General features: G+C 45.0%; 1 protein-coding gene across 1 annotated transcript in view; it reads right to left on the bottom strand.

Moving 5' to 3' along the window:
- LOC116950645 (tropomyosin-like) overlaps nucleotides 1-12,332 on the bottom strand; it is a 33,269-nt gene extending 20,937 nt beyond the window's left edge. Inside the window, exons 1-3 of the mRNA XM_032968570.2 lie at nucleotides 12,060-12,332; nucleotides 3,055-3,188; nucleotides 884-1,001 (exon numbers count right to left, since the gene is read on the bottom strand). Coding sequence (XP_032824461.1) covers nucleotides 884-1,001; nucleotides 3,055-3,188; nucleotides 12,060-12,191 — 384 coding nt within the window. The 5' untranslated portion in view covers nucleotides 12,192-12,332. The remainder of the gene's footprint in view (nucleotides 1-883; nucleotides 1,002-3,054; nucleotides 3,189-12,059) is intronic.
- Nucleotides 12,333-13,042: the final 710 nt, after the last annotated feature.

The raw sequence follows: 13,042 nt of genomic DNA, 5'->3' as shown, positions 1-13,042 counted from the left end.
TGAGAAACTCGATGTGTGCTTTGGGTGTATCGGTAAAATCCGCAGGACGTCAGCACCACCGAGGGATAGCGTGTTCACCGTTTGTTGCAGAGGTTCGCAGTTTGAATCTAGCAGTCTACCCTGGTTAATAGCAAGTTGTATATTAACCATAAATTACAGTCTGCTTCACAGTGGATGTTAAAGATCCCGTGATGTTATTTGACAAATAGCGGACTGTTTTGTGGGAAGGTGTCATGGTCTAAATTTGTCATTATAAAAATACTTAATTTGGAAACACCGAAGCAAACGTCATTATCCGACTAAAGCTTAGCAGGACCCTCCTGAAAAAGTCTTGGGAGTCTCAGTGAGACTTTCCTGGATAAAATCGGGTAACGATAATAATAATGATAATACAACAGATAAATATAATGGGACAGCTCAGCTCTATCGCACACCTCTTTTAATGATGTAGTAAGTTTTTCTAAACCCACTTGAACCGCATTCTCTGATGACATCACCACTCAGGGTTCCGCAGTGGCGAGATGTTATCACCTTCGCCTGGTATGCAGGAGGTCCTGAGTTGGATCCCGACCTTGACGATGCCTGTCTATTTAGAGTTTGCATGTCCTCCCCATGGTTGCATAGATTTTTCTCTGGGTCCTTTGGTTTTTCCCTCCACATTTAGACACACGGGTTAAGATTATTTGGCTGCTTCTATAAATTTACACATAAGCCACTTGAGCTATCACTTGTGGCAAAGTTGCTTCCGAAAAAGAGCTAATAGGTCAGTGGGCTTTACCTGGTAAAATAAAAAGTCATAATAAATAAAAAGATACTTGATCAAGTTGGTCAGTGCGGGTATGGTGAAGTCGTTTGTTTTTTACTCCCCAGCTCTATCGCGCACCTCCTCAAACTTGCGGTCAGCGTTCTCCGCGATCATCTTGGCCTCGCGCAGCTGGTCCTCTTGGCGCCCCAGACGCTGCAGCTCCTTGACAGCGCGCGACTCGATGACACGCGTGCCCCTGCACACGAGTGGTAACGAGCGGCAGAGCAACGGTTAGCTCGCTGCACTGCAGACCCCGCCCACCCGGGTTTCGATTCCCGCTTACGGTCACCAACACCAGTGGACGTTCATCTTGAACCGGTCCTGGGCCTCCCTTCGGGCGACTCCGCCTCAAATTAGTACCTGGTGCAGTGTGTAAACATGGCACTGGAAAGACAAAGGCAGCCAGGCGTGGTGCTGGCCACCCACCCCCTCGTGCCGTGCCGGCCTTCATAGGTGCTCACTAACAGCACTTGCCCCAACAGTCTGTGAAGGCTATACGAGGGATCTTTGTCTGTGCGACAACGACAAGGTGGCGATGTGCCCCACGTTAGTGCCGGCATGGAGTGGCTCTGAGAGAGCAAGAGACGGGGGAGCTCGTGTATCCCGCAGCATTGATCATTCCTGCAGTTTTGCTCGACACGTAACGATCAATGCGAAACGCGGTTGTGAGGATTGTTCTTCAACTGAAGCGATGGGCGAGCAGAGACAATCAGAATCCGAATCTTTATTTAGACTGCAGGTGGAATCCAATGAGCTATGAAGTTGTTTTTGCAGATGTCCAGTCGGGGCATTACAAAAAACGATATGCGCACCAAATAGAGAAAAAGGTAAGCAAGTCACTAACAATATATATCAAGTAAAATAAAAAAAATGTTAACACGCTTTAATGAAATGTACCGTACTAGCAATGGAAGAACTCCACGACTCCAGGAAGTGGCCCCGAAGCTTGCCACGACGTAAGGGGGACCGTGGCCAATTACAGCCAACGTCAGTTGAGCGTGGACAATTAGAGCCAAGCCAAAACACAACATATAAAAAATTATGTTTTAAAATGTTTTTTTTTTATGATAGAATATAGTATTGTCATCAATATGACATAAGTTTACCAAGTTTGCAGTCGATACCACATTGGGAAGTGGGTAAATATTTAGTTAGAAGATTTGAGGATACAACAACAGTGAGTTAATAAAAAGCGTGTAAAAAAAGTATATTTGTAAAAATTACATACGTACATAAATTCTAGTCAATTTTTCAACACTAAATGCAAACTTAGGCAAGGCAGCAAAAGAATAACACGGTCTCAGACCACACCCAGACACAGTCCCTCAATAAAATTGCCCATTAAAATGTAACTATCGCTACACAGGTAAGGATCAATGTTACAAATCACATTCGCAAATATGGTTGTATCCAGCAATGATCAGCTTCAGGACATTTTTGAAGGAAGATTTACAATGTTAAGGGAAGAAACAAGGTTGTTCCAAAACACTGGTTCTGCAACGGCAAAGGCTTTGTCACCTATTCAAATTCTTGCTTTCGGTATAGTTAAAAGGCAATTAGATGAACGTCTTATGTTTCTTTCGTTTGACAATGAGGTTGATGAATTAGCTAAGTAAATCGCAGATTTGTGAATGAAGAAAACGCAATCAAAATCATTTACCTGGAAAATCCCCCAATGGAACAACCCTGACAAACGGGAAGGTTTACACAGTCCCTCATTAAAATTGCACATTAAAATGTAACTATCGATACACGGGGCAAGGAATAATAATTGGCACGTTGTTAAAAGCTTGTGCATATGACAATTTCATTTGTTTGACCATGTTCGGTGGTGAAGGGGTCTTAATGGCACAAATTTGGTCGGATCATTACATGGCCTAACCCAAAAATAATTATGAATTACTCTGGCTGTGACATATTACGTGTTAAATTAATGCCGTCTAAGTCATGTCTGCATAAGTCATTGAAGTGTAAATCAGTACTGTATTAGTCAGTTCTGTGCAAGTCAGTCAAGGGTAGTACGAGTCAGCTCTATGTAAGTCAGCGGAGGGTAGTACGAGTCCATACTGCATCAGCGCTGTCCTCCAGACAGTCTCGTCCCCTTCACCTGATGAAGGCCGCTTGTGTTGTGGCCGAAACGTCGTGAGAATATTATTGTGTTATTTTATTTTATCAATTTATTATTTTATTCTCATTCTACGTGACTTTACCGAAAGAACCAAAGAAGTACTGCAGTAGTCAGCACTCACCGCTTGCTTTCGTCCGCCACCTTCTCGGCCTCTTCAAGACGCCGCAGCGCGCTGTTGAGCTGCTCCAGCGTGGTGTCCAGCTTCTCCTCCTTTTCCGCAATCATGTCGCGCAGCTGCGCCGCCTTCGCCTCCGCCTGCCGGGGCAGGGGGAACATTTCACTCGCGGGTTAGCAAAACCTCGGAGTCAGCAGAGGCAGGGTGGTGGCAGTGCAGCAAGGCCCCGGGTTCGATTCCCAACTCAGATGCCTGTTCGTGTGGAGTCTATGTTCTCTCCACCCTGTGCTGCATGAGTTTCCTCCGGGTTCTCCCATTTCCTTCCATCGCTAAACACACGTACAAATTGATGTTTGAGTTAGGCCGCACACTGGGTTCGCCCAACCCAAAAAATATATTTACCAATCAAAAAACATATGAATCCATTCAATACAATGCCTGCACGTGTACGCTCACCACTTACAAAGCATTACCTAAATTTTCATCAGAACTGGGCCTAATCGTGGATTTAAAAATTGTAATTGTCCACTTCGTTGCTGATTACTTCGGCATCCTTAAGACAGAAAACCCGCCTATAAGCAGTGACAAGCGTGACATGGCCAATGATGAAGCTGGTGATGTCACCAAACCCCATCCATCACTTTACATTCAGCTGCACTTGCAGGGACAAAAGGAACACTTTTTTTACTCCTCTCCCCAACTATCATCACCTTTCGGATTATTTGATCGATCAACCTGGTAATCAGTGGAGGAATCCCTCAATAAAGTAATCGGATTATAGCCCAGCTCTAATACAACGCCTCCACATGTGTTCACCCAAGCTCTTTAAAAATCACTGGCTACATGTGAAGTGATTATATTATGCTTGACATATCTGGCCTATGGCAACTTTCTTCGCCCTCGGGGGTTGAATTTATTCCATAATTAATCAGCCGTATGTTGAGAATGTGGGCCACCGTGCTTGCACAACCACAATAGCGACTGGTGATAAATGACAATCTAACGATTTACCCTGCCTACAATATCAACTTTATTCATTTCTGTTATTACACTTGTTCACCCAGGAGAGTTTCGCTGAGTCTCAAGACTTTTTCCGGAGGGTCCTGCTGTGAGTGGACGTTAAAAAGCGATGAGATACGTCCATCTAATTGCCTTTTAGCTATCCCAAGAATTGGAATTGGTGACAAAGCCTTTGCCATTGCAGCAGCAACTTTTGGAACAACCTTGTTTCCTCCCTTAACATTGTAAATCTTGCTTCAAAAATATCCCAAAGCAGAAGATTAGGACTGGATACAACCACATTTGCAAATGTGATTTGTAACTTTAATCCTTAGCCGTGTATCCTTTTTAATTAAATTTAATTGTGGAACTGCAGGTTGTCTTGATGTGGTTTGGGACTTTAGCTGTTGTTTTGCTGCCTTGCCCAAGCTTGCATTTAGTGTTGAAAAATCAGCAGGTATGTCTGTAAATTTTTATTGCAAGCTTTCGTGACTGCAGGGATTCATATTCTTGGTTCTTTCGGTAAAGTCACGTAGAAGGGAAACAATAAAATAATAATCTTTATACTTTTTTTATTTATGTTTTATATTTTGATTATTTTATTGTTTCCCTTCTACATGACTTTACTGAAAGAACCAAGAATAGGTATGTATGTACTTATGCAATGTGCTAATACACTTTATATGTTTATTTATTTATTGTTAATAACTTGCGTACCTTTTCTCTACTTTGCACTCTTATCGTTTTGTATTGTTTGTTGTTGTAACATGCTGACCCCACCCCTACTGGACATGTGAAAAAGAACTTCATAGCTCATCAGATTCCTCCTCCAGTTTAAATAAAGATTCTGATTCTTTGTAAAACAGACAGCGCATAGTATTTCATGACGAATGCAGCCGCATGATTAATTGGGGCAGCCTGTCGGATTCGAACTGCAAACCTCTGCGACAAGCAGTGAATGCCCTCTCACTGGGTCGTGTCACCGCCCACGAACCGATGAACCGCCACGACTCAGGTCATTAAGTGAATCAAGAACCGACTGTTTTGTTTCATCTCGTTTTTATAATCTGTCTCGTTTGTTCGGTCCCATTCGTTTCATTATATTAAATGTTGCCATCTTAGTTCTATAAACCGGTTATAATTATTATATTAAAATAAAATTTTATTGTATTTCTACATACGTGACTTTACCGAAAAAAACAATGAGTAATTTATGCAGTCACGAAAGCTTTAATTCTTTATTAACTTCTCTATGCACAATTCAATATACTAATTGGTATAGAAGTATACTGTATACATACCCATATGTATCGTGACTTATGTGTCTTTGAATGACTTAATAGGTTTTTCTAGACCCACTTGGACCGCAATTTCTGGTGACGTCGCCACTCTGCAGGGATGGAATTTGAACAATCCAACCCTTGTAATTTACAAGTCAAAATCAAGTACTCTAATCCGCTAAGCTCCCCAATCGAATTATTGATCCTAGTGGTCACATCTTCCGAGTTGTTTTTACGAAAACTAAAAACCTTCACCCATAACACCGCCTCATTTTTGTTTTCAGATCTGGTTTGATCATAGCGAGGCCTCACCCAAATCTATATTATGGAACATAACATTGACTGCAAAAACCTATGAGTTAACTTGGCTGAGATGGTGGTGAAGAGCTTTCGCCAGGTCAAATGACAAAATGCAGATTACCGTCGGGTTATGACCATAAATGTCCTATCACGGAGAGCCGCAGTACATGATGCTAATAATAAATGAGACTCTTGAAACAATGCGCTCCTCTTTGACGGCTTTAAATAAACACTGCATTAGCCGTTGTACCACAACCATAATAAATATTAAGACTCTCCAAATTGGGTTACAATATGCGATGAGAATTACTGCAACACAATTGTAATATCACTGGAAATTGTATTTAGGATGAAGTAATTCCTTACTGGGAAGTTAGCACACTGCACGACAAAACCGGCCACCCGAGTTTGATTCCAGGCCTAGGCTAACATAAGTATTAGTGGTGATATCTGAACTGGGCTAAAGCTACCTGGCCTTTATCAACCCACACTCACAAAGGTGATGAAGCATAGGTTAAGTTTAAAGTCCGTTTTGTTTAAGCAGGTGAACTCAATAGACTAGGATAAGCCTAACTTTCAAGTGTGAGCAAATATTAGTAAAATTACAATAATTAAGTAAATAGAAATAACAAAAACAACTGTTATCACACGAGATTCAAAATTATTGCAAACATAAATCATACATTAGAGCAAAGTTAAATATTAAATTCCCTGCAGTGGCTAATCGTCTCAGGCAGATTTACCTTCAAAATTACAAAAAAATCTACTATTTGAACAATTATAGGGCAACAACAGCACCAACATGTAAATAAACAATGGTATATGTCAACATCGTGGAGAGACCTTCATCCAGCAGTTAATTCACAGAGAGCTGAAAATTAGTCTTGTTTCTAATGGGGCCAGCTTCCTTTAAGACTTAATGAAACAGTGCAGCAGAACTGAGAATTTAAAACAAAGCAGTGGTTCTATGGGCAAATGGTTACACAACTGACAAAGCACTAGAAGGCATTCTCCAGGGGAAACAATAGCAATACTTTCCAATTCTGAATAAACAGAACATGCCGGCAAGTCAAATCAGCCAGTTAAAGGAGGCAACGTCGAAAACGAGTCATTGTTAACTAATGCGTGTAAGTTTTCACTGTCAATGTTACGATTTGTAATGAATTTGTCGGGTTATGCTACGTAATGATCTGACAAGATGTGTCGTAAAGGTCCTCCACCACTTAATACAGCCAAACAAATTGAACTGTCACGTGGTATACAAATCTTTGAGCATGCTGAACATCAATTATGAACAAAGTCATTGTGGTTTTAGTGCTGAACAGAAATTCATTAAAATTAAGCCTGACAGCACAGTATATAGGGCAGCAGTCTGGAAATCGGGTGTCCAATACAAATCCAGAGGTAATTTAATGCACAGCCCTGTAGCAATTCACGCCTGGATGAAGACCTCCCCATGCAATGCTGATTATGAGGGTAGGTTTGACCATTCTTCACCATCCTGGTCAAACATTGGCTTACAGGGAGTAAACAGATGAGTGATACGAGGGCATCCGCTGAAGCTGTCCACAGCCAACAGCAGCTGTTGTATTGATGGCAATGCTCACCAAGGTCAGGGCAAGAGAAAGAATACACACACGAGACAAAGACACCCCCCCATTCCCCATATAGCCGAACAGACTGAATGTGAAAGTGACAGAATGTATGGGAAAGTGACAGATTTTTAACGAGCACCTATTATAGCCAGGACGACACATGACGGGTGGGTGGACATCACCATGCCCAGCCTTCGCGTCCCCAGTGCCCGATGGATTAAACATTTAAGGCTGAGCCACCCTGGAGGAGGCCCAGGACCGGTTCGTATATTCGCAGCTGTTATTGGTTTTGAGTGAGAATTTAACTCGGGTCACCGGGTGCATAGCACAGTGCTACCCACTACGCTACCGCTCCCCACATGGACACTCACTCACAAAAACACACTTTCAGTCACACTTAAGACATACATGCCTGTATGTAAACGTATAGATGCTTTCAGACACACAATCTTCAAACCTACATCTCTAATAGATATACACAAAACTCGCATAACACAGCCCCTTACATTCAGGGCCATCATACTTTAAAGCTAAAAAGCCCCACAAGACGAAAGCACACTGTTCCAAGGAAAATGGTTTGCATGGTTTCCACTCATACTCTATGAATGTCACAAACACTGGGAATGCCTTAACTTTAAACATGTCCTTTGTTGCGCTCCCATCAAAATCACTTTGACATGCAACTGTCAATTCTTTAAAACTTCACCAGCAATTGGATTCGACTCGTACATTCGTGTCCATTTACATATTACGACAACAGTCAGCCCTCTATCTCTTTAATGTTTCTGTAACTTAATTGTAATTGTCCTGCAAAGTCTAAAATCCATCTGCACAAGCCAGCTTGCACGACAGATAATTGATTATTTAACAATGATTTAAGTTTGTGCAATATTTTAGATTTCTAATGCGACAGCTGTTTTCTTCTGTTTTGTATTTGCTTCATTGTATTTTTTTATGAGTTTGCCATTGTGGAGACCCAGGTCACTATCAAATTAGACTCACCCTAGTCTCTGAGTTCTCTCAAGGATAGAGAAAAATACTTATTCACGTACAAACTTAGAACCAATTTCAGACACTTTTCAATCACACACATTTGTACAAAAGTATAAAGACAAAGATCCCCCGTATAGCCTTTAACAAACGGTTGGGGCAAGTGCTGTCAACAAAGCCCCTATGAAGGTCAGCAAGGCACACGCGGGGGTGAGTGGGCAGCACCACACTTAGCCACCTTTGTCTCCCTAGCGGCGACGTTTACACACTGCACTGGGTACACATGAGGTTGAGATAACCTAGGGGAGGCCCAGGACCGGTTTAGATATTGGTCCCTAGTGTTGACCATGAGCGGAAATCGAACTCGGGTCACTAGGTTCGTAGCGAAGCATGCCAACTGCTACACTATCACACATCTTCTCATAAAAACAATCAGACATGCTTGCACATCTTTTAGACAATTACACAGAAACATCTTCATACAACTGGTGTTTACCACGAAGTGGTGGTTGCAACACCACAGCGCTTGTGCCAGGCTATGTGCACTTTGAGGCCACATGAAGTGTCAAAGGCTCCCTGCCAGGTCACAGGACAGACCCAGGTGCCAGGGGTTGACTGACTAGATGACTGGCAGATGCACCACCTGTGCCCCCTACTGTGCCAACTTGCTGTGTTTTGCCACCCGCAACTACCCTTGTTGTTATGAGCGTAGTTCATCTGCCCTCCGCTGATTTTGGGGGGCGACTGCCTCCAAGTGCCCAGTAGCATCCTTCACGAACCTCCTTCATAGAGGCCGGTCGCACAAACAGGAAAGCCCACTCAGCTCCATATCCTCCTGTACCGCATCAGTCCGTCTCTTCTCTAGCCCGTGCGGCGCCCGTTTCGCCCCATCTATCCAGTCGTACAGAAGCTGCTTGGGCATGCCGTGGCTGGGTATACGGGCTACATGCCCCAGCCGCACGCACACACAATCTGCACACACACCCACACCCACGCACGTCTGCACGACTCACTGACGCCGTGGCCGCCATCGCAAGCCGAGAAACTTCCGGCCACAGCACAGGACGTGAGTCCAAAGACAAATATTCCTCGTGTAGCCTTAACAAACTTTTGGGGCAAGAGCTGTTAGCGAGAACCTATGAAGGCCGGCACTGCATACGAGGGGTGGGTGGCCAACACCACGCCCGACCGCCTTTATCTCCGTAGTGGCAATCATTACACACCACACCAGGTACTAACTTGAGGCTGAGTCGACCTAGGGGATGCCCAAGACCGGTTCAAATAATCGTCACTGGTGTTGGCTGTGAGTGGTAATCGAAACGGGGTTGCAAGGTTCATAGCGCAGTGCATTGGCCACTAGACTACCGCTTCCCCCCACAGGACGTGAGTCACCCAGAGCGAGGAGCCTTGAGAAGAGGAAGGGCGTGGTGCATGGGAGCCCTGGGTGCAGAAACAACCAACGTGCTTTCTATTCATGGGCGCCTTTCTTCTACTTTCTCAAGGTTTCTAACACGAATTTCTTCCTCATGATTCCTCCAACAAGTGTTGTGCATGTGTGCGAGTGCAGTGGAGAGCCGAAGTGTAGTGGTTAGCGTACCGCGCAATGAACCCGGCGATCCGAGTTCGATTCCCACTCACGGCCACCAACACCAAGGGACGATTATCTGAACCGGTCCTGGGCATCTCCTAGATTTTTCCTCCTCAAATGAGTAACTAGTGCGGTGTATTATACATTGCCACTGGGGATATAAAGGCGGCCGGAGATAGTGCTGGCCACCGACCACCGCCCGTTTAACGTACCTTCTTCATAGGTGCTACTCGCTAACAACATTTTCCCCAAAAGTACGTGAAGGCTAAAAGATCTTTGTCTTTTTTTGCAGCGGGGCTGTTGGTGGTGGGGGAGGCTTAAGACAGTGAGAGGCTGCTGCTGGTCCGGCTGCCACACCTTGCATGACACGCGCATTCCACACATTTCTGCGGTGCACACACTGTCTGAGCTAGCAGACCCCGAGTCCACACGACTCCTCCTCCCTCCACACTTCATGTTTTTATAACTCTACAATTATACCCTCACCGCCTTCACCACCCCGGTCGGCATGAAGTCAAAGCATCCATGCGCTCCAATTAAACAAAGTGTAGCTTTAAAAGTAAAAATATTTACATGTAGGTGGCATTTTATGCAAATATCATGCTTCGTGGCTTGGTAAAGACTTTGTCAATCAAGTCCCCCCCTCCCCATCCTCACGGCATGTGGAGGCACTCATCTAGCAGTGGACTGACAAAAAAGCTGTAAATGATTACATTTTATTACCCTGTGTAATGACTCCGTTTTCTTTCGGGGATGACTATAACGCCGCTGTTAAACTCCCACACAGAGGCTGTTACAGGCTGATGTGGGGCTACATTGTGTCGAAAATGGCAGTGGAACAACATCCATTGTTGTACTGAGAATCTATGCTCCCCGCCTTCACCAAACCCGCACCGAGCCAGGGTGCTAAGATATGCCCAAATCAACGAATGACCCCCGCAGGGCGTGGGGAGGGCCCTCGTCCATGGATTTATTAGCACCGTTGGCTACGGACGATGCGAAAGAAGTAAAACATACAGACAGTACAACTTTCAATTCAACATTTATGGCACTCAACATCTGACAGCTGCTTGCTATCTGCCCTCCGTGGAGGCTTGAGATGATGGCACAATGACACCAACACTCTCGGCACAAATCAAACTTCAACCGCAACCAATGCAGTGCACGACAGAGATTCAAGATATTGAATCAAAAATTATTGTTGGAGAGGCAAAAACTTGCACTTATATATCCGCGCGAGCGCCCATTGAGATACATCTCTTTAATGAAAACGATATGGTCTTTCAAAATTGAGATGCATATACAGTATACACACAAACACATTGTGCACGCAGGCATGCGGCATGGTCATGGCGGTTGTTTGACCATACTTCCCCACGCTGGTCAGTGCGGGTTGCCAGAGGCAGTACTTTACAACTAAATCAGCTCAACTCCGTGTGAGATGTATAACCGGGGCTGATACTGTGACTGCCTTGGGGCTATATTTGAAGGAAATGAATTAGGACGAGTGGGTCAAGGATATATTTAGGTTAAGGGGTAAGGTTAGGAGCAGGGTAATATATCTGGCTGGCTGTTAATATGTGAGTGCTACGGTTCCATTTTGAGCTGTACTCAACGAAGAGCGAGTGTGGGTGAGTTAAATGAGACCCTAACTGTGGGAGATACGGTGACGGGGATAGAGTTGGGATGCAGGAATGGTTTACATTGGAGTTACATCCAGGCACCCAGTGGCATCCCGCCTTTTACCAACCCGCACTGCCCAGCGTGGTGAAGTATGGTCACATAACAGCTATGACCCGCACGGCATGGGGAGGCCCTCAGCCAGCAGTGCAGGGACACAAGTCGCTGTACATGTACCACGGGTCGCGTCACGGTTCACGTTCGCACTGTGTAGAAGGTGAATACAGTTGTCTGTAGGCGATAGTCAGTCGCTTACATACATTCTAGTCGCCTCTAAGTTGCATATAGTTTGTCTTCAAGCCACCTCTCCTTACTGTAGTTGCACGTAAGTCACCTCTGGTTGCTTCTATTTCCTTCTCAACAATTTTCGAGTTGCCTGCAAGTCACCTCCGGTCTCTCTCCCAGAATATTCTCGAGTCGCCAACTCATCTCCTCGAGTCGCCTGCGTGTCGCCCCCTCGTCACTTCTATTTCCCTGGAAGTCTCCTCTTAAGTTTCCCTGTAAGTCACCTCGAATCGCTTCTATAACTTTGTGCGAGCCTGTCTCCTCCTCGTAGTCGCCCTCCCGCCATCGCCTCACCTGCGCTCGCACCGACTCCTCGGCCCGCACGGCGCGCTCCAGCTCGGCCGCGCGGCTCTCCGCCGCGTCCGCCTGCTGCTGCAGCGTCTTGATCTTCATCTTCACCCCGTCCAGCGAGTTCACTCCGGCCATCGTTGACGAGTAGATTGAAGGGAACGATTTTAATTAAACTGAACGTTCAAGTAGTGCCCCAGACGACTCGCTGCTACTGCTGCTACTGCCGCCTCCTTTCGCCCTTCCGCGACTCCCCGCCCTTCCGCGCCCGTGGTCTGTAGAGGTTCTTTTCATTTCCCAGCGCGGATCGGCCGACGCCGGCCGCTCCATTGGTCAACGGACGATGGCCGGTTTGGAGCGTCAGCCAATAGTGACGCGAGGCCTCGAGACGGATTGACCAATGGCAACGTCCGACAAGGAAGCCCCCCCCCATGCGCATCCGTTGTACGAATTCTACTGCGCGCCCGAGAACGCCTGGATTGGTCAGTCGCGCCGACCGGGGTTGACGTAAATATGGTAACACTGATGCGCACGTCTGGTGAGCGCATGGCTTATTAGTGTTACCATATGTAACGTACTGTTTAATTGTCTTAAGATTTATACGTATTTTCCCTTGAGGGTGATAATTGTGACATCTACTTAAAACTTTATCTTACCTCGCTTGATGCGAGAAGAAATCTACATTGGGCCATGTTCATCCGTATCATTCTTTTTGGAAAATTTGGGCTGTACAATACTTCGCTAATTCATTAACCCCAATAATAAACTCACAACGTCCGTCTAATTACCTTTTAACTATCCCTAGAACAAGAATTGGCATTGGTGATAAAGTCTTTGCCGTTACAGCACCAATGTCGTGGAACAACATTGTTTCCTACCTTCACATCGTAAATCTTCATTTTAAAAAACCTTGAAGCAGAAGACAAGTGCTGGATACAACCACATATGCTAACTTTGACCTTTAGCCGTGATTCGAAAGGTTACATTTT

This window comes from Petromyzon marinus, chromosome 40, assembly GCF_048934315.1.
Source record: "Petromyzon marinus isolate PM22_M1 ecotype Great Lakes invasive population chromosome 40, UKy_Petmar_22M1.pri1.0, whole genome shotgun sequence".
In the NCBI taxonomy this organism is placed as follows: domain Eukaryota; kingdom Metazoa; phylum Chordata; class Hyperoartia; order Petromyzontiformes; family Petromyzontidae; genus Petromyzon; species Petromyzon marinus.
The sequence above is the reverse complement of the archived record's forward strand: the minus strand, read 5'-3'. Positions and strand labels throughout refer to the sequence as shown.